Source organism: Bombina bombina, chromosome 2, assembly GCF_027579735.1.
Source record: "Bombina bombina isolate aBomBom1 chromosome 2, aBomBom1.pri, whole genome shotgun sequence".
Classification (NCBI taxonomy): Eukaryota; Metazoa; Chordata; class Amphibia; order Anura; family Bombinatoridae; genus Bombina; species Bombina bombina.
This window is the reverse complement of record NC_069500.1, coordinates 859,411,244-859,437,743: the sequence shown is the minus strand read 5'-3', so window position 1 is coordinate 859,437,743 and position 26,500 is coordinate 859,411,244. Positions and strand designations below refer to the sequence as shown.

Here is a 26,500-nt window from a genome sequence, read left to right as displayed (position 1 = left end):
TCTTTGCCATTTCCTGTTGGGGAAGAGAATATCCCACAAGTAAGGATGACGCCGTGGACCGGACACACCTATGTTGGAGAAAGATGCAATATACCAAACATGCTTAAACTCTCCTAAATATCTCATCTGTTTAACTTTGAACATCAAGTTTTAATTAACAGTACTATAGATTTAACTCTATTTTAAAGTTAGATATTTCTGTGCTTCTTGAGGAGAATCAAAAAATTTTGTCCCTCTATCTGTAAATATTTTTAGTTTTGCAGGGTACATAAGGAAAGCTTTTGTGCCTTCTTTGTTAAGGCTTGAACATAATGCTGAGAATTCTTTCCGTTTCTTAGTTAGATCTATTGAATAATCTTGAAAAAAAACAGAATTTATGTTTACCTGATAAATTTCTTTCTCCAACGGTGTGTCCGGTCCACGGCGTCATCCTTACTTGTGGGATATTCTCTTCCCCAACAGGAAATGGCAAAGAGCCCAGCAAAGCTGGTCACATGATCCCTCCTAGGCTCCGCCTACCCCAGTCATTCGACCGACGTTAAGGAGGAATAATAGCATAGGAGAAACCATATGGTACCGTGGTGACTGTAGTTAAAGAAAATAAATTATCAGACCTGATTAAAAAACCAGGGCGGGCCGTGGACCGGACACACCGTTGGAGAAAGAAATTTATCAGGTAAACATAAATTCTGTTTTCTCCAACATAGGTGTGTCCGGTCCACGGCGTCATCCTTACTTGTGGGAACCAATACCAAAGCTTTAGGACACGGATGAAGGGAGGGAGCAAATCAGGTCACCTAAATGGAAGGCACCACGGCTTGCAAAACCTTTCTCCCAAAAATAGCCTCAGAAGAAGCAAAAGTATCAAACTTGTAAAATTTGGTAAAAGTGTGCAGTGAAGACCAAGTCGCTGCCCTACATATCTGATCAACAGAAGCCTCGTTCTTGAAGGCCCATGTGGAAGCCACAGCCCTAGTGGAATGAGCCGTGATTCTTTCGGGAGGCTGCCGTCCGGCAGTCTCGTAAGCCAATCTGATGATGCTTTTAATCCAAAAAGAGAGAGAGGTAGAAGTTGCTTTTTGACCTCTCCTTTTACCTGAATAAACAACAAACAGGGAAGATGTTTGTCTAAAATCCTTTGTAGCATCTAAATAGAATTTTAGAGCGCGAACAACATCCAAATTGTGCAACAAGCGTTCCTTCTTTGAAACTGGTTTCGGACACAGAGAAGGTACGATAATCTCCTGGTTAATGTTTTTGTTAGAAACAACTTTTGGAAGAAAACCAGGTTTAGTACGTAAAACCACCCTATCTGCATGGAACACCAGATAAGGAGGAGAACACTGCAGAGCAGATAATTCTGAAACTCTTCTAGCAGAAGAAATTGCAACTAAAAACAAAACTTTCCAAGATAATAACTTAATATCAACGGAATGTAAGGGTTCAAACGGAACCCCCTGAAGAACTGAAAGAACTAAATTGAGACTCCAAGGAGGAGTCAAAGGTTTGTAAACAGGCTTGATTCTAACCAGAGCCTGAACAAAGGCTTGAACATCTGGCACAGCTGCCAGTTTTTTGTGAAGTAACACCGACAAGGCAGAAATCTGTCCCTTCAGGGAACTTGCCGATAATCCTTTTTCCAATCCTTCTTGAAGGAAGGATAGAATCCTAGGAATCTTAACCTTGTCCCAAGGGAATCCTTTAGATTCACACCAACAGATATATTTTTTCCAAATTTTATGGTAAATCTTTCTGGTTACAGGCTTTCTGGCCTGAACAAGAGTATCGATAACAGAATCTGAGAAACCTCGCTTCGATAAAATCAAGCGTTCAATCTCCAAGCAGTCAGCTGGAGTGAAACCAGATTCGGATGTTCGAACGGACCCTGAACAAGAAGGTCTCGTCTCAAAGGTAGCTTCCAAGGTGGAGCCGATGACATATTCACCAGATCTGCATACCAAGTCCTGCGTGGCCACGCAGGAGCTATCAAGATCACCGACGCCCTCTCCTGATTGATCCTGGCTACCAGCCTGGGGATGAGAGGAAACGGCGGGAACACATAAGCTAGTTTGAAGGTCCAAGGTGCTACTAGTGCATCCACTAGAGCCGCCTTGGGATCCCTGGATCTGGACCCGTAGCAAGGAACTTTGAAGTTCTGACGAGAGGCCATCAGATCCATGTCTGGAATGCCCCAAAGTTGAGTGACTTGGGCAAAGATTTCCGGATGGAGTTCCCACTCCCCCGGATGCAATGTCTGACGACTTCAGAAAATCCGCTTCCCAATTTTCCACTCCCGGGATGTGGATAGCAGACAGGTGGCAGGAGTGAGACTCCGCCCATAGAATGATCTTGGTCACTTCTTCCATCGCTAGGGAACTCCTTGTTCCCCCCCTGATGGTTGATATACGCAACAGTCGTCATGTTGTCTGATTGAAACCGTATGAACTTGGTCCTCGCTAGCTGAGGCCAAGCCTTGAGAGCATTGAATATCGCTCTCAGTTCCAGAATATTTATCGGTAGAAGAGATTCTTCCCGAGACCAAAGACCCTGAGCTTTCAGGGATCCCCAGACCGCGCCCCAGCCCATCAGACTGGCGTCGGTCGTGACAATGACCCACTCTGGTCTGTGGAATGTCATCCCTCGTGACAGGTTGTCCAGGGACAGCCACCAACGGAGTGAGTCTCTGGTCCTCTGATTTACTTGTATCTTTGGAGACAAGTCTGTATAGTCCCCATTCCACTGACTGAGCATGCACAGTTGTAACGGTCTTAGATGAATGCGCGCAAAAGGAACTATGTCCATTGCCGCTACCATCAACCCGATCACTTCCATGCACTGAGCTACGGAAGGAAGAGGAACGGAATGAAGTATTCGACAAGAGTCCAGGAGCTTTGTCTTTCTGGCCTCTGTTAGAAAAATCCTCATTTCTGAGGAGTCTATAATTGTTCCCAAGAAGGGAACCCTTGTTGACGGGGATAGAGAACTCTTTTCCACGTTCACTTTCCAGCCGTGCGATCTGAGAAAGGCCAGGACGATGTCCGTGTGAGCCTTTGCTCGAGGGAGGGACGACGCTTGAATTAGAATGTCGTCCAGGTAAGGTACTACTGCAATGCCCCTTGGTCTTAGCACAGCTAGAAGGGACCCTAGTACCTTTGTGAAAATCCTTGGAGCAGTGGCTAATCCGAAAGGAAGCGCCACGAACTGGTAATGTTTGTCCAGGAATGCAAACCTTAGGAACCGATGATGTTCCTTGTGGATAGGAATATGTAGATACGCATCCTTTAAATCCACCGTGGTCATGAATTGACCTTCCTGGATGGAAGGAAGGATAGTTCGAATGGTTTCCATCTTGAAAGATGGGACCTTGAGAAATTTGTTTAAGATCTTGAGATCTAGGATTGGTCTGAATGTTCCCTCTTTTTTGGGAACTATGAACAGATTGGAGTAGAACCCCATCCCTTGTTCTCTCAATGGAACAGGATGAATCACTCCCATTTTTAACAGGTCTTCTACGCAAAGTAAGAACGCCTGTCTTTTTATGTGGTCTGAAGACAACTGAGACCTGTGGAACCTTCCCCTTGGGGGAAGTCCCTTGAATTCCAGAAGATAACCCTGGGAGACTATTTCTAGCGCCCAAGGATCCAGAACATCTCTTGCCCAAGCCTGAGCGAAGAGAGAGAGTCTGCCCCCCACCAGATCCGGTCCCGGATCGGGGGCCGATATTTCATGCTGTCTTGGTAGCAGTGGCAGGTTTCTTTGCCTGCTTTCCCTTGTTCCAGCCTTGCATTGGTCTCCAAGCTGGCTTGGCCTGAGAAGTATTACCTTCTTGCTTAGAGGACGTAGCACCTTGGGCTGGTCCGTTTTTACGAAAGGGACGAAAATTAGGTCTATTTTTTGCCTTGAAAGGCCGATCCTGAGGAAGGGCATGGCCCTTACCCCCAGTGATATCAGAGATAATCTCTTTCAAGTCAGGACCAAACAGCGTTTTCCCCTTGAAAGGAATGTTTAGTAGCTTGTTCTTGGAAGACGCATCAGCCGACCAAGATTTAACCAAAGCGCTCTGCGCGCCACAATAGCAAACCCAGAATTCTTAGCCGCTAACTTAGCCAATTGCAAAGAGGCGTCAAGAGTGAAAGAATTAGCCAATTTGAGAGCATTGACTCTGTCCATAATCTCCTCATAAGGAGGCGAGTCACTATCGAGCACCTTAATCAGTTCATCAAACCAGAAATATGCGGCTGTAGTGACAGGGACAATGCATGAAATGGGTTGTAGAAGGTAACCCTGCTGAACAAACATCTTTTTAAGCAAACCTTCTAATTTTTTATCCATAGGATCTTTGAAAGCACAACTATCCTCTATGGGAATAGTGGTGCGTTTGTTTAAAGTAGAAACCGCTCCCTCGACCTTGGGGACTGACTGCCATAAGTCCTTTCTGGGGTCGACCATAGGAAACAATTTTTTAAATATGGGGGGAGGGACGAAAGGAATACCGGGCCTTTCCCATTCTTTATTAACAATGTCCGCCACCCGCTTGGGTATAGGAAAAGCTTCTGGGAGCCCCGGCACCTCTAGGAACTTGTCCATTTTACAAAGTTTCTCTGGGATGACCAAATTTTCACAATCATCCAGAGTGGATAATACCTCCTTAAGCAAAATGCGGAGATGTTCCAATTTAAATTTAAAAGTAATCACATCAGATTCAGCCTGCTGAGAAATATTCCCTAAATCAGTAATTTCTCCCTCAGACAAAACCTCCCTGGCCCCCTCAGATTGGGTTAGGGGCCCTTCAGAGATATTAATATCAGCGTCGTCATGCTCTTCAGTAACTAAAACAGAGCATCCACGCTTACGCTGAACAGGGTTCATTTTGGCTAAAATGTTTTTGACAGAATTATCCATTACAGCCGTTAATTGTTGCATAGTAAGGAGTATTGGCGCGCTAGATGTACTAGGGGCCTCCTGAGTGGGCAAGACTCGTGTAGACGAAGGAGGGAATGATGCAGTACCATGCTTACTCCCCTCACTTGAGGAATCATCTTGGGCATCATTGTCATTATCACATAAATCACATTTATTTAAATGAATAGGAATTCTGGCTTCCCCACATTCAGAACACAGTCTATCTGGTAGTTCAGACATGTTAAACAGGCATAAACTTGATAAGAAAGTACAAAAAACGTTTTGAAATAAAACCGTTACTGTCACTTTAAATTTTAAACTGAACACACTTTATTACTGCAATTGCGAAAAAACATGAAGGAATTGTTCAAAATTCACCAAACTTTCACCACAGTGTCTTAAAGCCTTGAAAATATTGCACACCAAATTTGGAAGCTTTAACCCTTAAAATAACGGAACCGGAGCCGTTTTAAGCTTTAACCCCTTTACAGTCCCTGGTATCTGCTTTGCTGAGACCCAACCAAACCCAAGGGGAATACGATACCAAATGATGCCTTCAGAAGTCTTTTATAAGTATCAGAGCTCCTCTCACATGCGACTGCATGCCATGCCTCTCAAAAACAAGTGCGCAACACCGGCGCGAAAATGAGACTCTGCCTATGCTTTGGGAAAGCCCCTAAAGAATAAGGTGTCTAAAACAGTGCCTGCCGATATTATTATATCAAAATACCCAGAATAAATGATTCCTCAAGGCTAAATAAGTGTTAATATCAATCGATTTAGCCCAAAAAATGTCTACAGTCTAAATAAGCCCTTGTGAAGCCCTTATTTACAATCGTAATAAACATGGCTTACCGGATCCCATAGGGAAAATGACAGCTTCCAGCATTACATCGTCTTGTTAGAATGTGTCATACCTCAAGCAGCAAAGACTGCAAACTGTTCCCCCAACTGAAGTTAATGCTCTCAACAGTCCTGTGTGGAACAGCCATGGATTTTAGTTACGGTTGCTAAAATCATTTTCCTCATACAAACAGAATTCTTCATCTCTTTTCTGTTTCTGAGTAAATAGTACGTACCAGCACTATTTGAAAATAACAAACTCTTGATTGAATAATGAAAAACTACAGTTAAACACTAAAAAACTCTAAGCCATCTCCGTGGAGATGTTGCCTGTACAACGGCAAAGAGAATGACTGGGGTAGGCGGAGCCTAGGAGGGATCATGTGACCAGCTTTGCTGGGCTCTTTGCCATTTCCTGTTGGGGAAGAGAATATCCCACAAGTAAGGATGACGCCGTGGACCGGACACACCTATGTTGGAGAAAAGTAATTTTGATCCCTCATACATTACACTGTCTGCTTTTCTGTATGCCTGTAATATAGCTATTTTTGCTTGAAAATGTAATAATTTACATATTACCTGTCTAGGGTATTTATTATTCTCCCCATTTTGATTTTCTGGTCCTATTCTATGAACCCTTTCCATGCTGTTCTTTAGCTTTTCCTCTGGTAGATTCAATAATTTAGGGAGTACTGATTCACAAAAATGCAACAGCTCGTGTGACTTAATTGATTCTGGGATTCCTAGTATGCGAATATTATTACGTCTCGACCTGTTTTTTAGGTCCTCAATCCTTTGATATAATATTTGGTTTTGTTTAAGAACATTCTCCATTTTATTGGAGTGTAATAAGGCATTCTCCTCTAAATCAGAGACCCTTTCTTCCAACTCAGTGTACCTTGCAGTAATTTGCTTGATCTCTTCAGTTATATTATCTAGACCCTTTTGCAAATTATCCATTTTAGGGATAAAAATTGATGAGATCTGCTGCACGATGTAATGAGACTCTTTATCTACACTAGGACTTTCTGTTAAAGTACTTATAGATTCATTTAATCCTTCTGAGGGCCTCCTCTGTTTTTTATCATTGTTTTTTACTTTGGGCGGCATTTTGTTAGGGCCTAAAAATTTATCCATAAGCAGATCTTTCACTAGAAATGTTTTTAACGTCAATATTGCACAAACCAGCACACAGATTTACTCAGTGTCATCATTCATTACCCTTAATTATACAAATTAACTTTTAATACCCGTGCAAACCCTCAGGGGTGAAGAGTAACTAATATGTTTGCATATAAAAGAGAGAATATCAATCTAAAATAGTAAATGCAACTATAGTCAAATCACTGTTAAATAGAGTATTAACTTGACCTTTTCCTCACAGTTACAACATTGCTTTTCATACCCCCTATAATACAAACATAAGAATATCTGCAAAGTTATTATGCAAACAGCACCAGTTGTAGTTTCCTCAATTTGCTTCAAAAGTTAAGCACACTTGATACAGTCTTTTTCTGCTCTTACCACCCCGCTTAAAATCTCTGTATATCTATTGTCCAGACAAATCTTCTTTCTGTTTGTAGGAAGCAAAAGTCCCCATAAGAGAAGTCTTACAACTTTGCTGGTATAAACAGGGGTGTAGAGAAAAAAAAAAAGAAGAAAGGAAATAAAAAACCAGGAGCAAGCCAGGGGGAAACCAGATACAGCCAAAGTTAAAAGCAAGGAATGTTGCTCTTTAAATCCAAATTCAGCATGTACTCCGTCACAGGTGTTAATTATCTACCTCCTCTTTGTATGTTTCTTTTCCTTCTTAGGCTGTTATTTTAGCACTTCTAGCATTTATGCATTGATATAGTGCCCATTGACACCTTAAAGAGAAAGCTAATAGCCTTACAGCAGTATATTTTTAGAACTGCCAAGTAAAAAAAAAAAAAAAAAAGGACTATGCTTTAACTTCAGCACTATGTAAATGAATGAAGGTCCATTCACCAAAGTTTTTCTATTGACTTGCCCAGCAAAAAAGATAAAATACTTTTATACAAGTTTCCAGTTGGAGACGTTATGTCTCTTTTACTCACAGTACCAAGCTTTAGATCTAGGCCACTTTACGTGGTCCTCTTGTTAGACCTTGTAGGGTTTTTCTGGTCCGGTAACGTGTTTGCTGTTTCTGAATCTTTTAGCCGGCTTTACTGCTGCTTCAAAACCGCTGGATATCTTAGTTGCCTGCCTCCCTCACGCAACATCGGTGGGAGAGAGGGGCTATACAGCTTCCCGGGTCACAGCGCTTTTCTTGTCCCGCTCTCTTAGGACTATTCCACGCTCGGCACTGTGTGACTTGCGGCGAGCCTCGGTCTTTGGCCCTATAATCACCCCAGGACTCGGGGTTGCGGCGCGGTCAGACCCCGCCAATGATTCTGGAGGTTGAGCTCACTGCCTAACGAGTGCACGTCCTGCGTCTAGGCTCCTCCCCGGAAGTCAGATTAAGCTACTTTTACCGGTTAATATTCTTATTAGATACAACCTTAGGATGAAAACTGGGTTTGGTACGCAAAACTACCTTATCTGCATGGAACACCAGGTAAGGTAAGTCACACTGTAAAGCAGATAACTCAAACTCTTCGAGTAGAAGAGATAGCTACCAAAAACAAAACTTTTCAAGATATCTATGGAATGTAAAGGTTCAAACGGAACCCCTTGCAGAACTGAAAGAACTAAATTCAGACTCCATGGCGGAGCCACAGGTCTATAAACAGGCTTGATTCTGACTAAAGCCTGACTAAACGTTTGAACGTCTGGTACCTCTGCCAGACGTTTGTGAAAATGAATAGACAAAGCAGATATCTGTCCCTTTAAGGAACTAGCTGATAATCCTTTCTCCAATCCGTCTTGGAGAAAGGACAAAATTCCGGGAATCCTAACCTTACTCCATGAGTAACCCTTGGATTCGCACCAAAAAATATATTTTCGCCAAATCTTATGGTAGATTTTCCTGGTGACAGGCTTTCTATATCAATAACCGACTCAGAGAAACCACGCTTTGATAGAATTAGGCGTTCAATCTCCAAGCAGTCAGACGCAGAGAAATTAGATTTGGATGTTTGAAAGGACCTTGTATTAGAAGGTCCTGCCTCATTGGTAGTGTCCATGGTGTCACAGATGACATGTCCACTAGGTCTGCATACCAGGTCCTGCGTGGCCACGCAGGCGCTATTAGAATCACCAAAGCCCTCTCCTGCTTGATTCTGGCAACCAGACGATGGAGGAGAGGAAACGGTGGAAAAACTTAGGCCAGATTGAAGGACCAAGGCGCTGCTAGAGCATCTATCAGCACCGCCTGGGGATCCCGGGACCTGGACCCGTAAAGAGGAAGTTTGGTGTTCTGACGGGACGCCATCAGATCCAATTCTGGAGTGCCCCATAGCTGAGTGAGCTGGGCAAATACCTCCGGGTGGAGTTCCCACTCCCCTGGGTGAAAAGTCTGACGACTTAGAAAATCCGCCTCCCAGTTGTCTACTCCTGGGATGTGAATTGCTGAGAGATAGCAAGAGTGATCCTCCGCCCATGTGATTATTTTGGTTACTTCCATCATTGCTAGGGAACTCCTTGTTCCGCCTTGATGATTGACGTAAACTACAGTCGTGATGTTGTCCGACTGAAATCCGATGAACTTGGCCGCAGCTAGCTGAGGCCATGCCTGAAGCGCGTTGAATATCGCCCTCAGTTCCAGAATGTTTATCGGGAGAAGAGCTTCTTCCCGAGACCATAAGCCCTGAGCTTTCAGGGAGTCCCAGACTGCACCCCAGCCCAACAGACTGGCATCGGTCGTTACGATGATCCACTCTGGTCTGAGGAAACACATTCCCTGAGACAGGTGATCCTGAGACAACCACCAGAGAAGAGAATCTCTGGTACCCTGGTCCAAATGTATTTGAGGAGACAAATCTGCATAATCCCCATTCCACTGTTTGAGCATGCATAGTTGCAGTGGTCTGAGGTGTATCCGTGCAAAAGGGACTATGTCCATTGCCGCTACCATTAGTCCGATTGTCTCCATGCACTGAGCTACAGATGGCCGAGGAATGGAATGAAGAGCTCGGCAAGTAGTTAAGAGTTTTAACTTCCTGACCTCCGTCAGAAATATTTTCATTTCTACCGAGTCTATTAGGGTTCCTAGGAAGGGAACTCTTGTGAGGGAGGAGAGAGAACTCTTTTTGATGTTCACCTTCCACCCGTGAGACCTCAGAAAGGCCACTACAATTTCCGTGTGAGACTTGGCTCTTTGGAAAATCAACGCCTGAATTAAGATGTCGTCTAGATAAGGCGCCACTGCTATGCCCTGCGGCCTTAATACCGCCAGGAGGGACCCTAGCACCTTTGTGAAAATTCTGGGAGAAGAGCCACAAACTGATAATGCTTGTCCAGAAAGGCGAACCTGAGAAACTGGTGATCTTTGTGGATAGGAATGTGCAGATACGCATCCTTTAGATCCACGGTAGTCATATATTGACCCTCCTGGATCATTGGTAAGATTGTCCGAATGGTCTCCATCTTGAATGATGGGACTCTGAGGAATTTGTTTAGAATTTTGAGATCCAGGATTGGTCTGAAAGTTCCTTCTTTCTTGGGAACCACAAACAGGTTTGAATAAAAACCCAGCCCTTGTTCCGCAATTGGAACTGGGTGGATCACTCCCATTGTATGCAGGTCTTCTACACAGCGTAAGAACGCCTCTTTCTTTGTCTGGTCTGTAGACAGACGAGAAATGTGGAACCTTCCCCTTGGAGGGGAGTCCTTGAATTCTAGAAGATATCCCTGGATACAATCTCTAAGGCCCAGGGATCATGTACGTCTCTTGCCCAGGCCTGAGCGAAGAGAGAGAGAGTCTGCCCCCTACTAGATCCGGTCCCGGATCTGGGGCTACCCCATCATGTTGTCTTGGAGGCAGCTGCAGGCTTCTTGGCCTGTTTACCCTTGTTCCAGCCTTGGTAAGGTTTCCAGGCTGCCCTTGGTTGTGAAGTGTTACCCTCTTGCTTTGCAGCAGGGGAGGATGAAGCGAGACCGCGCCTGAAATTCCGAAAGGAACGAAAATTATTTTGTTTATTCTTTGTCTTGAAGGAGAGCATGGCCTTTTCCCCTAGTGATTTCTGAAATAATCTCTTTCAATTGAGGCCCGAAGAGGGTCTTTCCTTTGAAAGAGATGTTAAATAGTTTGGATTTTGACGACACATCGGCCGACCAGGACTTTAGCCATAGCGCCCTGAGCGCCAAAATGGCGAAACCTGAATTTTTTGCAGCTAACTTAGCTAGTTGGAAAGCGGCATCTGTGATAAAAGAATTAGCCAGCTTAAGAGCCTTAATTCTGTCCATAATGTCCTCATATGAGGTCTCCGTCTGGAGTGCATCTTCCAGCGCCTCGAACCAGAAAGCAGCTGCAGTGGTTACAGGAACAATGCATGCAATAGGTTGGAGAAGAAAACCTTGTTGAACAAAAATTTTCTTAAGTAAACCCTCTAATTTTTTTATCCATAGGGTCTTTCGCACAACTGTCTTCTATAGCTATAGTTGTGCGTTTAGCAAGTGAAGAAACAGCCCCCTCCACCTTAGGGACCGTCTGCCACGAGTCCCGTATGGTGTTAGATATGGGGAACATTTTCTTAAAAACAGGAGGGGGAACGAAGGGAATACCTGATTTATCCCACTCCCTAGTAACTATATCCGCAATCCTCTTAGGGACCGGGAACACATCAGTGTAAACAGGAACTTCTAGATACTTGTCCATTTTACACAATTTCTCTGGAACCACCATAGGGTCATCCAGAGTAACTAATACCTCCCTAAGCAATAAGCGGAGGTGTTCTAGTTTAAATTTAAAAGCCAACGTATCTGAATCTGTCTGAGGAGAAACCTTTCCTGAATCGGAAATTTCTCCCTCAGACAGCACATCCCTCGCCCCCACTTCAGAGTGTTGTGAGGGTATATCTGATACGGCTACTAAAGCGTCAGAATGCTCATTATCTGTTCTTAAAACAGAGCTATAACGCTTTGCAGGTAACACAGGCAGTTTAGATAAGAACACTGAGAGGGTATTATCCATAACTGCCACCAAGTCTTGCAAGGTAAAAGAATTAGACGCACTAGAGGTGCTAGGCGTCGCTTGAGCGGGCGTCACTGGTTGTGACACTTGGGGAGAGGTTAACAGGCTAACCTCGTTACCTTCTGTCTGAGAATCATCTTGGGCCACATTTTTAAGTGCAACAATATGTTCTTTAAAGTGTATAGACATATCAGTACAAGTGGGACACATTCTGAGAGGGGGTTCCACCATGGCTTCTAAACACATTGAACAAGGACATTCCTTGGTGTCAGACATGTTTAACAGACTAGTAGTAATATAAACAGGCTTGGAAATCACTTTAATCAAGTAAAAACACACTTTGAAAAAAACGGTACTGTGCCTTTAAGAAATAAAAAAGGCACACAATCTTGAAAAGTGAAAAAATGCAGCAAACTTTTCGAATTTTTTACAGTATGTACCTAAAGTATTAGTAAGATTGCACCACTAGCAAAATAAAGATTAACCCCTTAATGCCCAAACCGGATCGACAGTAGTAAAAAAAACGGTTAAAGAAACTTCAGCACCTTGGCACAGCTCTGCTGTGGCCCTACCTGCACCCTTAGGACCAGATTTGTGGGGGAAAAGCTTCTTATAGGCCCTCAAACTGCAGCAGGACCCTCCATGTGAAGCAGCCTGAACTTCTAGTCAATTTAACTGTGCATCTGAGGCGCAAAATTAGGCCCCTCCCACCTCACTCCGGTGCTTGTGAGGCCTAAAGAAACACTACCAAGTGTTTTAGTAATAGCCATGTGGTAATAACCCCTGAAAGAAACCCAAAGGAACCTTCAAAGTGTCAAAAAAACGAAATTTTTCAATAAAAACCGTATGCCATTAAATAGTGTCAACCAGCATAAAGTAGCCCTGTTATGTAAGCTTGCAATTCCATACTCTGAATACAGCTTACCCTTCCCTCATGGGGATATTATCAGTCTCTTCTAGCATTATCACAGTCTTGTCTAGAAATAAATGACTGAACATACCTTATTGCAGCCTAACCTGCAAACCGTTCCCCACAACTGAGGTTTTCTTGCACTCCTCAGTCCTATGTGGGAACAGCAGTGGATTTTAGTTACAACATGCTAAAATCATCTTCCTCCCTGCAGAACTCTTCATTCCTTTCTGCTAGAGAGTAAATAGTACACACCGGTACCATTTAAAATAACAAAATTTTGCTTGCAGAAAATAAAAACTACATTTCTAACACCACATTCACTTTACACTTCTGATTGCTTAGAGCCGGCAAAGAGAATGACTAGGGGGTGGAGCTAGAGGGGGAGCTATATGGACAGCTCTGCTGTGTGCTCTCTTTGCCACTTCCTGTTGGGAAGGAGAATATCCCACAAGTAAAGGATGAATCCGTGGACTGGATACACCTTACAAGAGAAAATGTAACCACCATAGCAAAAATTAAAACAAGCTTAACTCCCAGCCCCTGTGCCTGCAGTTATGGCTGTCCAAATACCCTCCATATAAAGAGAGCTTGATGTCCCAAACATAAAGAGCCCCTATCAAATGAGCCTTATATGTTTAACTGATTAAAGTGCCCACTTTCCTCTGAGTTTAATGTCTTTTGACCCCAGAATAAAAAAAGTCAGCACTTACCTTTAAAATCTGCCCGACAGCAGGGCAGCTCAGCAGGTTTATGAGGTCCTCTCTCTCACATAGCCCCGAGGATAAAGCCTGAGTAATCTTACTTAAGCCATCTGGGTTAGGGCAGCATCAATGTAAGGGAGGCGCAGTGAGAATTATGTCCCACAAGTTCCCATTGCTCTAAAGCCACCAAGCCCTACTGAAGAGACGGATTATGGACTACGGCTACACCCTAGAACAAAGCAGCACAATCTTGCACTACTTTAAAAATAATAAACTCTTGATTGAAGAATCTTATCTAAGACCTCACTTTACCACTTCCTATCACTAACGTAGGCAAAGAGAATGACTGGAGTGGGAGGGAAGGAAGGAGCTATTTAACAGCTCTGCTGTGGTGCTCTTTGCCTCCTCCTGCTGACCAGGAGGTGAATATCCCATTAGTAATTAAGATGATCCGTGGACTCATCGTGTCTTAAAAAATAAATATATATTTTTTAAATAAAAGTCCAATTGAAATGTGTGTTTTTGAAAACACAGAGTTTAACAGGCTGCTCTCCTCAGGGTAATGACCATCCACTTCAAAACAGATCTATAGAAAAGGGAGAAGGCGCCAACATAGCGTGATTCTGCAAATATATGCTAGATATACCATTTTGAATCAAATACACTCAAGTATTCAAGCACCTTCTCCCTTTTCTATAGATCTTTTAATTATGCACTTGTTAATTATGCAATTCTATTGCCTTGAGTGGTCCTTTAAGAATACATATAACGCAAAGAAATAGTTAATTAAAAACAGTAACCTGAAAAAGCCTCTATCAACAGCCGATCTATTCATGATGACAGAATCCTCTTGGTTGTATCCAGTATATGATGCAATTGCCACAATAGAGTTAATACCTAAAATTAAACAAAAATTAAAATATTCAAATATTCAACAAGTATATACACATTTTATATTAAACAAACATTTCCACGTGTATAGGCCAAGTAAGAAATTGCACTGGACGAGAAAGAAATTAGACTATTTTCTAGATAAAATTGAGTGGACTAGTAACATGTTCCCTCTGGGAAAGAAGCTTTTAAATCCGGACTAGAACAATTTATTTTTGTGAAAGTTCAAAATGTAACAAGAAAATAAAAATCTTGGGGGGCTGAAAACAAGTAGTCCGCTGGTCAGGGAGGACTGAATTTCCTTGGGACAAGTTAGATCAATGGTACAACTGCAACTTTCTATTTAGATCTGTACTATAAACGTTTTCCTTCTGTTCTTGAAGATTTTCCGGCAGGCAAGCAGGATTCTGTAAAGCAGGAGGGGGGAGTAGACAGAATATGCAGAAGCAGGAGTTTAGCCACCACCACTGCTGCCCTGGATGGATAAAATAATCTGAATCAGCATGTAAACGCTCAGGAGGAAATTGCCTCTGAACGTTGCAAGTTTTGACCGGCTTTCCTCTTAGTGCCGACTTCGGGGGGATCGTTCACGCTGTACCCGAAGACTGCACTAAGAGGAAGCGGATCGGAACTTGCATTGATCAGGTTTTACTGCACCATGGTGAGGCCACCTAGCAAATCTGAGTGGTAGGAGTGAGACTTGGTTTTGACTGATATCTAAAGACTGTTCTATCTACCTTAGTGGTGTGTATGTATATATATATATATACACATACATACACACACACACACACATATATATATATATATATATATATATATATACATATATATATATATATATATATATATATATATATATACATATATATACACACTTATTGTGTAAAAAAGCAAAAAAGCTGACAACTCCAAGATGAATAAAAAACATAATTTATGAAAGAACTTACCTGATAAATTCATTTCTTTCATATTAGCAAGAGTCCATGAGCTAGTGACGTATGGGATATACATTCCTGCCAGGAGGGGCAAAGTTTCCCAAACCTCAAAATGCCTATAAATACACCCCTCACCACACCCACAATTCAGTTTAACGAATAGCCAAGAAGTGGGGTGATAAGAAAAAAAGTGCGAAAGCATATAAAATAAGGAATTGGAATAATTGTGCTTTATACAAAAATCATAACCACCACAAAAAAGGGTGGGCCTCATGGACTCTTGCTAATATGAAAGAAATGAATTTATCAGGTAAGTTCTTACATAAATTATGTTTTCTTTCATGTAATTAGCAAGAGTCCATGAGCTAGTGACGTATGGGATAATGACTACCCAAGATGTGGATCTTTCCACGCAAGAGTCACTAGAGAGGGAGGGATAAAATAAAGACAGCCAATTCCTGCTGAAAATAATCCACACCCAAAATAAAGTTTAATGAAAAACATAAGCAGAAGATTCAAACTGAAACCGCTGCCTGAAGTACTTTTCTACCAAAAACTGCTTCAGAAGAAGAAAACACATCAAAATGGTAGAATTTAGTAAAAGTATGCAAAGAGGACCAAGTTGCTGCTTTGCAAATCTGATCAACCGAAGCTTCATTCCTAAACGCCCAGGAAGTAGAAACTGACCTAGTAGAATGAGCTGTAATCCTTTGAGGCTGAGTTTTACCCGACTCAACATAGGCATGATGAATTAAAGATTTCAACCAAGATGCCAAAGAAATGGCAGAAGCTTTCTGGCCTTTTCTAGAACCGGAAAAGATAACAAATAGACTAGAAGTCTTTCGAAAAGACTTAGTAGCTTCAACATAATATTTCAAAGCTCTAACAACATCCAAAGAATGCAACGATTTCTCCTTAGAATTCTTAGGATTAGGACATAATGAAGGAACCACAATTTCTCTACTAATGTTGTTGGAATTCACAACCTTAGGTAAAAATTCAAAAGAAGTTCGCAACACCGCCTTATCCTGATGAAAAATAAGAAAAGGAGACTCACAAGAAAGAGCAGATAATTCAGAGACTCTTCTGGCAGAAGAGATCGCCAAAAGGAACAAAACTTTCCACGAAAGTAATTTAATGTCCAATGAACGCATGGGTTCAAAAGGAAGAGCTTGAAGAGCCCCCAGAACCAAATTCAAACTCCAAGGAGGAGAAATTGACTTAATGACAGGTTTTATACGAACCAAAGCTTGTACAAAACAATGAATATCAGGACGATTAGCAATCTTTCTGTGAAAAACAGAATTTATGCTTACCTGATAAATTACTTTCTCCAACGGTGTGTCCGGTCCACGGTGTCATCCTTACTTGTGGGATATTCTCCTCCCCAACAGGAAATGGCAAAGAGTCCCAGCAAAGCTGGTCACATGATCCCTCCTAGGCTCCGCCCACCCCAGTCATTCGACCGACGGACAGGAGGAAATATATATAGGAGAAACCATATGATACCGTGGTGACTGTAGTTAGAGAAAATAATTCATCAGACCTGATTAAAAAACCAGGGCGGGCCGTGGACCGGACACACCGTTGGAGAAAGTAATTTATCAGGTAAGCATAAATTCTGTTTTCTCCAACATTGGTGTGTCCGGTCCACGGCGTCATCCTTACTTGTGGGAACCAATACCAAAGCTTTAGGACACGGATGAAGGGAGGGAGCAAATCAGGTCACCTAAATGGAAGGCACCACGGCTTGCAAAACCTTTCTCCCAAAAATAGCCTCCGAAGAAGCAAAAGTATCAAATTTGTAAAATTTGGCAAAAGTGTGCAGTGAAGACCAAGTCGCTGCCTTACATATCTGGTCAACAGAAGCCTCGTTCTTGAAGGCCCATGTGGAAGCCACAGCCCTAGTGGAGTGAGCTGTGATTCTTTCAGGAGGCTGCCGTCCGGCAGTCTCGTAAGCCAATCGGATAATGCTTTTAAGCCAAAAGGAAAGAGAGGTAGAAGTCGCTTTTTGACCTCTCCTTTTACCAGAATAAACAACAAACAAGGAAGATGTTTGTCTGAAATCTTTAGTAGCCTCTAAATAGAATTTTAGAGCACGGACTACGTCCAAATTGTGTAACAAACGTTCCTTCTTTGAAACTGGATTCGGACACAAAGAAGGTACAACTATCTCCTGGTTAATATTTTTGTTGGAAACAACTTTCGGAAGAAAACCAGGCTTAGTACGCAAAACCACCTTATCTGCATGGAACACCAGATAGGGCGGAGAACACTGCAGAGCAGATAACTCTGAAACTCTTCTAGCAGAAGAAATTGCAACCAAAAACAAAACTTTCCAAGATAATAACTTAATATCTACGGAATGTAAGGGTTCAAACGGAACCCCTTGAAGAACTGAAAGAACTAGATTTAGACTCCAGGGAGGAGTCAAAGGTCTGTAAACAGGCTTGATCCTAACCAGAGCCTGAACAAATGCTTGAACATCTGGCACAGCTGCCAGTCTTTTGTGAAGTAAAACAGATAAAGCAGAGATCTGTCCCTTCAGAGAACTTGCAGATAATCCTTTCTCCAAACCTTCTTGTAGAAAGGATAGAATCTTAGGAATTTTTATCTTGTTCCATGGGAATCCTTTAGATTCACACCAACAGATATATTTTTTCCATATTTTATGGTAAATTTTTCTAGTTACAGGCTTTCTAGCCTGAATCAGAGTATCTATTACAGAATCTGAAAACCCACGCTTTGATAAAATCAAGCGTTCAATCTCCAAGCCGTCAGTTGGAGAGAAACCAGATTCGGATGTTCAAATGGACCCTGAACAAGAAGGTCCTGTCTCAAAGGTAGCTTCCATGGTGGAGCCGATGACATATTCACCAGGTCTGCATACCAAGTCCTGCGTGGCCACGCAGGAGCTATCAAGATCACCGAGGCCCTCTCTTGATTGATCCTGGCTACCAGCCTGGGGATGAGAGGAAACGGTGGGAATACATAAGCTAGGTTGAAGGTCCAAGTTGCTACTAGTGCATCTACTAGGGTCGCCTTGGGATCCCTGGATCTGGACCCGTAGCAAGGAACCTTGAAGTTCTGACGAGACGCCATCAGATCCATGTCTGGAATGCCCCATAATTGAGTTATTTGGGCAAAGATTTCCGGATGGAGTTCCCACTCCCCCGGATGGAATGTCTGACGACTCAGAAAATCCGCTTCCCAATTTTCCACTCCTGGGATGTGGATTGCAGACAAGTGGCAGGAGTGATCCTCCGCCCATTGAATTATCTTGGTCACTTCTTTCATCGCCAGGGAAGTCCTTGTTCCCCCCTGATGATTGATATATGCAACGGTCGTCATGTTGTCTGACTGAAACCTTATGAATTTGGCCTTTGCTAGTTGAGGCCAAGCTCTGAGAGCATTGAATATCGCTCTCAGTTCCAGAATGTTTATCGGGAGAAGAGACTCTTCCCGAGACCATAGACCCTGAGCTTTCAGGGATTCCCAGACCGCGCCCCAGCCCACTAGGCTGGCGTCGGTCGTGACAATGACCCACTCTGGTCTGCGGAAGCTCATTCCCTGTGACAGATTGTCCAGGGTCAGCCACCAACGGAGTGAATCTCTGGTCTTTTGATCTACTTGAATCGTCGGAGACAAGTCTGTATAATCCCCATTCCACTGTCTGAGCATGCACAGTTGTAATGGTCTTAGATGAATTTGTGCAAAAGGAACTATGTCCATTGTTGCAACCATCAATCCTATTACTTCCATGCACTGCGCTATGGAAGGACGAGGAACAGAATGAAGTACTTGACAAGAGCTTAGAAGTTTTGATTTTCTGACCTCTGTCAGAAAAATCCTCATTTCTAAGGAATCTATTATTGTTCCCAAGAAGGGAACTCTTGTTGACGGGGACAGAGAACTTTTTTCTTTGTTCACCTTCCATCCGTGAGATCTGAGAAAGGCTAGGACGATGTCCGTATGAGCCTTTGCTTTTGACAGGGACGACGCTTGAATCAGGATGTCGTCCAAGTAAGGTACTACTGCAATGCCCCTTGGTCTTAGAACCGCTAGAAGGGACCCTAGTACCTTTGTGAAAATCCTTGGAGCAGTGGCTAATCCAAATGGAAGTGCCATAAACTGGTAATGCTTGTCCAGAAAAGCCAACCTTAGGAACTGATGATGTTCCTTGTGGATAGGAATATGTAGGTACGCATCCTTTAAATCCATGGTAGTCATAAATTGATTTTCCTGGATAGTAGGTAGGATCGTTCGAATAGTTTCCATTTTGAACGATGGTACCCTGAGAAATTTGTTTAGGATCTTTAGATCCAAAATTGGTCTGAATGTTCCCTCTTTTTTGGGAACTATGAACAGATTGGAATAAAATCCCATTCCTTGTTCTCTTATTGGAACTGGATGTATCACTCCCATCTTTAACAGGTCTTCTACACAATGTAAGAATGCCTGTCTCTTTATTTGGTTTGAAGATAATTGAGACCTGTGGAACCTTCCCCTTGGGGGTAGTTCCTTGAATTCCAGGAGATAACCTTGAGAAACTATTTCTAGCGCCCAAGGATCCTGAACATCTCTTGCCCAAGCCTGAGCAAAGAGAGAAAGTCTGCCCCCCACTAGATCCGGTCCCGGATCGGGGGCTATCCCTTCATGCTGTTTTGGTAGCAGTGGTAGGCTTCTTGGCCTGCTTACCCTTGTTCCAGCCTTGCATTGTTTTCCAGGCTGGTTTGGGTTGTGAAGTATTACCCTCTTGCTTAGAGGATACAGAATTAGAGACTGGTCCGTTTCTGCGAAAGGGACGAAAATTAGGCTTATTATTAGCCTTAAAAGACCTATCCTGTGGGAGGGCGTGGCCCTTTCCCCCAGTGATGTCTGAAATAATCTCTTTCAAATCAGGTCCAAATAATGTTTTACCTTTGAAAGGAATGTTAAGCAATTTTGTCTTGGAAGACACATCCGCTGACCAAGACTTTAGCCAAAGCACTCTGCGCGCCACGACAGCAAACCCTGAATTTTTCGCCGCTAATCTAGCTAATTGCAAAGCGGCATCTAAAACAAAAGAGTTAGCCAATTTAAGTGCTTGAACTCTGTCCATAACCTCCTCATACGAAGATTCTTTATTGAGCGATTTTTCTAGTTCCTCGAACCAGAAACACGCTGCCGTAGTGACAGGAACAATGCATGAAATTGGTTGTAGAAGGTAACCTTGCTGTACAAAAATCTTTTTAAGCAAACCCTCTAATTTCTTATCCATAGGATCTTAGAAAGCACAGCTATCTTCGATAGGAATAGTAGTGCGTTTGTTTAGAGTAGAAACCGCCCCCTCGACCTTGGGGACTGTCTGCCATAAGTCCTTTCTGGGGTCGACTATAGGAAATAATTTCTTAAATATAGGGGGGGGAACAAAAGGTATGCTGGGCCTTTCCCACTCTTTATTTACTATGTCCGCCACCCGCTTGGGTATAGGAAAAGCGTCGGGGGGCACCGGAACCTCTAGGAACTTGTCCATCTTACATAATTTCTCTGGAATGACCAAATTGTCACAATCATCCAGAGTAGATAACACCTCCTTAAGCAGTGCGCAGAGATGTTCTAATTTAAATTTAAATGTCACAACATCAGGTTCAGCTTGATGAGAAATTTTTCCTGAATCTGAAATTTCTCCATCAGACAAAACCTCCCTCATGGCCCCTTGAGATTGGTGTGAGGGTATGTCAGAACAGTTATCATCAGCGTCCTCTTGCTCTTCAGTGTTTAAAACAGAGCAATCGCGCTTTCTCTGATAAGTAGGCATTTTGGATAAAAGATTTGCTATGGAGTTATCCATTACAGCCGTTAATTGTTGCATGGTAATAAGTATTGGCGCACTAGATGTACTAGGGGCCTCCTGTGTGGGCATAACTGGTGTAGACACAGTAGGGGATGATGTAGTATCATGTTTACTCCCCTCATTTGAGGAATCATCTTGGGCAATATCATCTGTTGCATTACTGTCCTTACTTTGTTTGGACACTATGGCACAATTATCACATAAATTTAAATGGGGAGACACATTGGCTTTCATACATATAGAACATAGCTTATCTAATGGTACAGACATGTTAAACAGGCTTAAACTTGTCAACAAAGCACAAAAAACGTTTTAAAATAAAACCGTTACTGTCACTTTAAATTTCAAACTGAAAACACTTTATTACTGAATATGTGAAAAAGTATGAAGGAATTGTTCAAAATTCACCACAGTGTCCTAAAGCATTAAAAGTATTGCACACCAAATTTCAGAGCTTTAACCCTTAAATTAACGGAACCGGAGCCGTTTTTACATTTAACCCCTATACAGTCCCAGAATGAGGCTCTGTCTATAACTAGAAAGGCCCCCATCTGAAAAAGGTGTCCAACACAGTGCCTGCCGTTTTTCTAAACGTTCCCCAAGATTATAATACCAATAATTAGTTAGAATCTGCATAATATGCCTAGTAAAGCAATTGTTTTAGCCCAGAAAAATGTCTACCAGTTTTTAAGCCCTTTTTGAAGCCCTTTATTCTTTTATGTTTAACTAAGAAAATGGCTTACCGGTCCCCATGAGGGGAAATGACAGCCTTCCAGCATTACATGGTCTTGTTAGAAATATGGCTAGTCATACCTTAAGCAGAAAAGACTACTAACTGTTTCCCCAACTGAAGTTACTTCATCTCAACAGTCCTGTGTGGAAACAGCAATCGATTTTAGTTACCGTCTGCTAAAAATCATCTTCCTCTTACAAACAGAAATCTTCATCCTTTTCTGTTTCAGAGTAAATAGTACATACCAGCACTATTTTAAAATAACAAACACTTGATAGAAGAATAAAACTACAAAAAAACTCTTAACCATCTCCGTGGAGATGTTGCCTGTGCAACGGCAAAGAGAATGACTGGGGTGGGCGGAGCCTAGGAGGGATCATGTGACCAGCTTTGCTGGGACTCTTTGCCATTTCCTGTTGGGGAGGAGAATATCCCACAAGTAAGGATGACGCCGTGGACCGGACACACCAATGTTGGAGAAAAGAACAGAAAGAGCAGAGATTTGTCCTTTCAAGGAACTTGCGGACAAACCTTTATCTAAACCATCCTGAAGAAACTGTAAAATTCTCGGAATTCTAAAAGAATGCCAAGAAAAATGATGAGAAAGACACCAAGAAATATAAGTCTTCCAGACTCTATAATATATCTCTCTAGATACAGATTTACGAGCCTGTAACATAGTATTAATCACAGAGTCAGAGAAACCTCTTTGACCAAGAATCAAGCGTTCAATCTCCATACCTTTAAATTTAAGGATTTGAGATCCTGATGGAAAAAAGGACCTTGCGACAGAAGGTCTGGTCTTAACGGAAGAGTCCACGGTTGGCAAGAGGCCATCCGGACAAGATCCGCATACCAAAACCTGTGAGGCCATGCCGGAGCTACCAGCAGAACAAACGAGCATTCCTTCAGAATCTTGGAGATTACTCTTGGAAGAAGAACTAGAGGCGGAAAGATATAGGCAGGATGATACTTCCAAGGAAGTGATAACGCATCCACTGCCTCCGCCTGAGGATCCCGGGATCTGGACAGATACCTGGGAAGTTTCATGTTTAGATGAGACGCCATCAGATCTATTTCTGGAAGTTCCCACATTTGAACAATCTGAAGAAATACCTCTGGGTGAAGAGACCATTCGCCCGGATGCAACGTTTGGCGACTGAGATAATCCGCTTCCCAATTGTCTATACCTGGGATATGAACCGCAGAGATTAGACAGGAGCTGGATTCCGCCCAAACCAGAATTCGAGATACTTCTTTCATAGCCAGAGGATGTGAGTTCCTCCTTGATGATTGATGTATGCCACAGTTGTGACATTGTCTGTCTGAAAACAAATGAACGATTCTCTCTTCAGAAGAGGCCAAGACTGAAGAGCTCTGAAAATTGCACGGAGTTCCAAAATATTGATCGGTAATCTCACCTCCTGAGATTCCCAAACTCCTTGTGCCGTCAGAGATCCCCCACACAGCTCCCCAACCTGTAAGACTTGCATCTGTTGAAATTACAGTCCAGGTCGGAAGAACAAAAGAAGCCCCCTGAACTAAACGATGGTGATCTGTCCACCACGTCAGAGAGTGTCGTACAATCGGTTTTAAAGATATTAATTGAGATATCTTTGTGTAATCCCTGCACCATTGGTTCAGCATACAGAGCTGAAGAGGTCGCATGTGAAAACGAGCAAAGGGGATCGCGTCCGATGCAGCAGTCATAAGACCTAGAATTTCCATGCATAAGGCTACCGAAGGGAATGATTGTGACTGAAGGTTTCGACAAGCTGAAATCAATTTTAGACGTCTCTTGTCTGTCAAAGACAGAGTCATGGACACTGAATCTATCTGGAAACCCAAAAAGGTTACCCTTGTCTGAGGAATCAATGAACTTTTTAGTGAATTGATCCTCCAACCATGATCTTGAAGAAACAACACAAGTCGATTCGTATGAGATTCTGCTAAATGTGAAGACTGAGCAAGTACCAAGATATCGTCCAAATAAGGAAATACCACAATACCCTGTTCTCTGATTACAGACAGAAGGGCACCGAGAACCTTTGTAAAAATTCTTGGAGCTGTTGCTAGGCCAAACGGCAGAGCCACAAACTGGTAATGCTTGTCCAGGAAAGAGAATCTCAGAAACTGATAGTGAGCTGGATGAATCGGAATATGCAGATATGCATCCTGTAAATCTATTGTAGACATATAATGCCCTTGCTGAACAAAAGGCAGGATAGTCCTTACAGTTACCATTTTGAATGTTGGTATCCTTACATAACGATTCAATATTTTTAGATCCAGAACTGGTCTGAAGGAATTCTCCTTCTTTGGTACAATGAAGAGATTTGAATAAAACCCCAGCCCCTGTTCCAGAACTGGAACTGGCATAATTACTCCAGCCAACTCTAGATCTGAAACACATTTCAGAAATGCTTGAGCTTTCGCTGGGTTTACTGGGACACGGGAAAGAAAAAATCTCTTTGCAGGAGGTCTTATCTTGAAACCAATTCTGTACCCTTCTGAAACAATGTTCTGAATCCAAAGATTGTGAACGGAATTGATCCAAATTTGTTTGAAAAAACGTAATCTGCCCCCTACCAGCTGAGCTGGAATGAGGGCCGCACCTTCATGTGGACTTAGAAGCTGGCTTTGCTTTTCTAGAAGGCTTGGATTTATTCCAGACTGGAGATGGTTTCCAAACTGAAACTGCTCCTGAGGATGAAGGATCAGGCTTTTGTTCTTTGTTGAAACGAAAGGAACGAAAACGATTATTAGCCCTGTTTTTACCCTTAGATTTTTTATCCTGTGGTAAAAAAGTTCCTTTCCCACCAGTAACAGTTGAGATAATAGAATCCAACTGAGAACCAAATAATTTATTACCCTGGAAAGAAAGGGAAAGTAGAGTTGATTTAGAAGACATATCAGCATTCCAAGTTTTAAGCCATAAAGCTCTTCTAGCTAAAATAGCTAGAGACATAAACCTGACATCAACTCTAATAATATCAAAAATGGCATCACAGATAAAATTATTAGCATGTTGAAGAAGAATAATAATGCTATGAGAATCATGATCTGTTACTTGTTGCGCTAAAGTTTCCAACCAAAAAGTTGAAGCTGCAGCAACATCAGCCAATGATATAGCAGGTCTAAGAAGATTACCTGAACACAGATAAGCTTTTCTTAGAAAGGATTCAATTTTCCTATCTAAAGGATCCTTAAACGAAGTACCATCTGCCGTAGGAATAGTAGTACGTTTAGCAAGGGTAGAAATAGCCCCATCAACTTTAGGGATTTTGTCCCAAAATTCTAATCTGTCAGACGGCACAGGATATAATTGCTTAAAACGTTTAGAAGGAGTAAATGAATTACCCAAATTATTCCACTCTCTGGAAATTACTTCAGAAATAGCACCAGGAACAGGAAAAACTTCTGGAATAACCACAGGAGATTTAAAGACCTTATCTAAACGTTTAGATTTAGTATCAAGAGGACCAGAATCCTCAATTTCTAAAGCAATTAGTACTTCTTTAAGTAAAGAACGAATAAATTCCATTTTAAATAAATATGAAGATTTATCAGCATCAACCTCTGAGACAGAATCCTCTGAACCAGAAGAGTCATTAGAATCAGAATGAGGATGTTCATTTAAAAATTCATCTGTATAAAGAGAAGTTTTAAAAGATTTTTTATGTTTACTAGAAGGAGGAATAACAGACATAGCCTTCTTGATGGATTCAGAAACAAAATCTCTTATGTTATCAGGAACACTCTGAACATTAGATGTTGATGGAACTGCAACAGGTAATGGTACTTTATTAAAGGAAATATTATCTGCATTAACAAGTTTGTCATGACAATTAATACAAACAACAGCTGGAGGAACAGCTACCAAAAGTTTACAGCAGATACACTTAGCTTTGGTAGTTCCAGCACCAGACAGCGATTTTCCTGAAGTATCTTCTGACTCAGATGCAACGTGAGACATCTTGCAATATGTGAGAGAAAAAACAACATATAAAGCAAAATTGATCAAATTCCTTAAATGACAGTTTCAGGAATGGGAAAAATGCCAAGGAACAAGCTTCTAGCAACCAGAAGCAATGAAAAATGAGACTTAAATAATGTGGAGACAAAAGCGACGCCCATATTTTTTTAGCGCCAAATAAGACGGCCACATTATTTGGCGCCTAAATGCTTTTGGCGCCAAAAATGACGCCACATCCGGAACGCCGACATTTTTGGCGCAAAAGAACGTCAAAAAATGACGCAACTTCCGGCGACACGTATGACGCCGGAAACAGAAAAGATTTTTTGCGCCAAAAAAGTCAGCGCCAAGAATGACGCAATAAAATGAAGCATTTTCAGCCCCCGCGAGCCTAACAGCCCACAGGGAAAAAAAGGTAAGAAAAATGATTGATTCAAATGCATTATCCCAAATATGAAACTGACTGTCTGAAAATAAGGAATGTTGAACATCCTGAGTCAAGGCAAATAAATGTTTGAATACATATATTTAGAACTTTATTAAAAAAGTGCCCAACCATAGCTTAGAGTGTCACAGAAAATAAGACTTACTTACCCCAGGACACTCATCTACATGTTTGTAGAAAGCCAAACCAGTACTGAAACGAAAATCAGCAGAGGTAATGGTATATATA

At 42.2% G+C, this 26,500-nt stretch overlaps 1 protein-coding gene across 1 annotated transcript in view; it reads right to left on the bottom strand.

The window, feature by feature from the left end:
- Positions 1-26,500, bottom strand: part of POLR2B (RNA polymerase II subunit B) — a 764,705-nt gene that overhangs the window by 113,412 nt on the left and 624,793 nt on the right. The window contains exon 8 of the mRNA XM_053700123.1: positions 14,254-14,350. Within this exon, the coding sequence (XP_053556098.1) occupies positions 14,254-14,350 (97 nt within the window). The remainder of the gene's footprint in view (positions 1-14,253; positions 14,351-26,500) is intronic.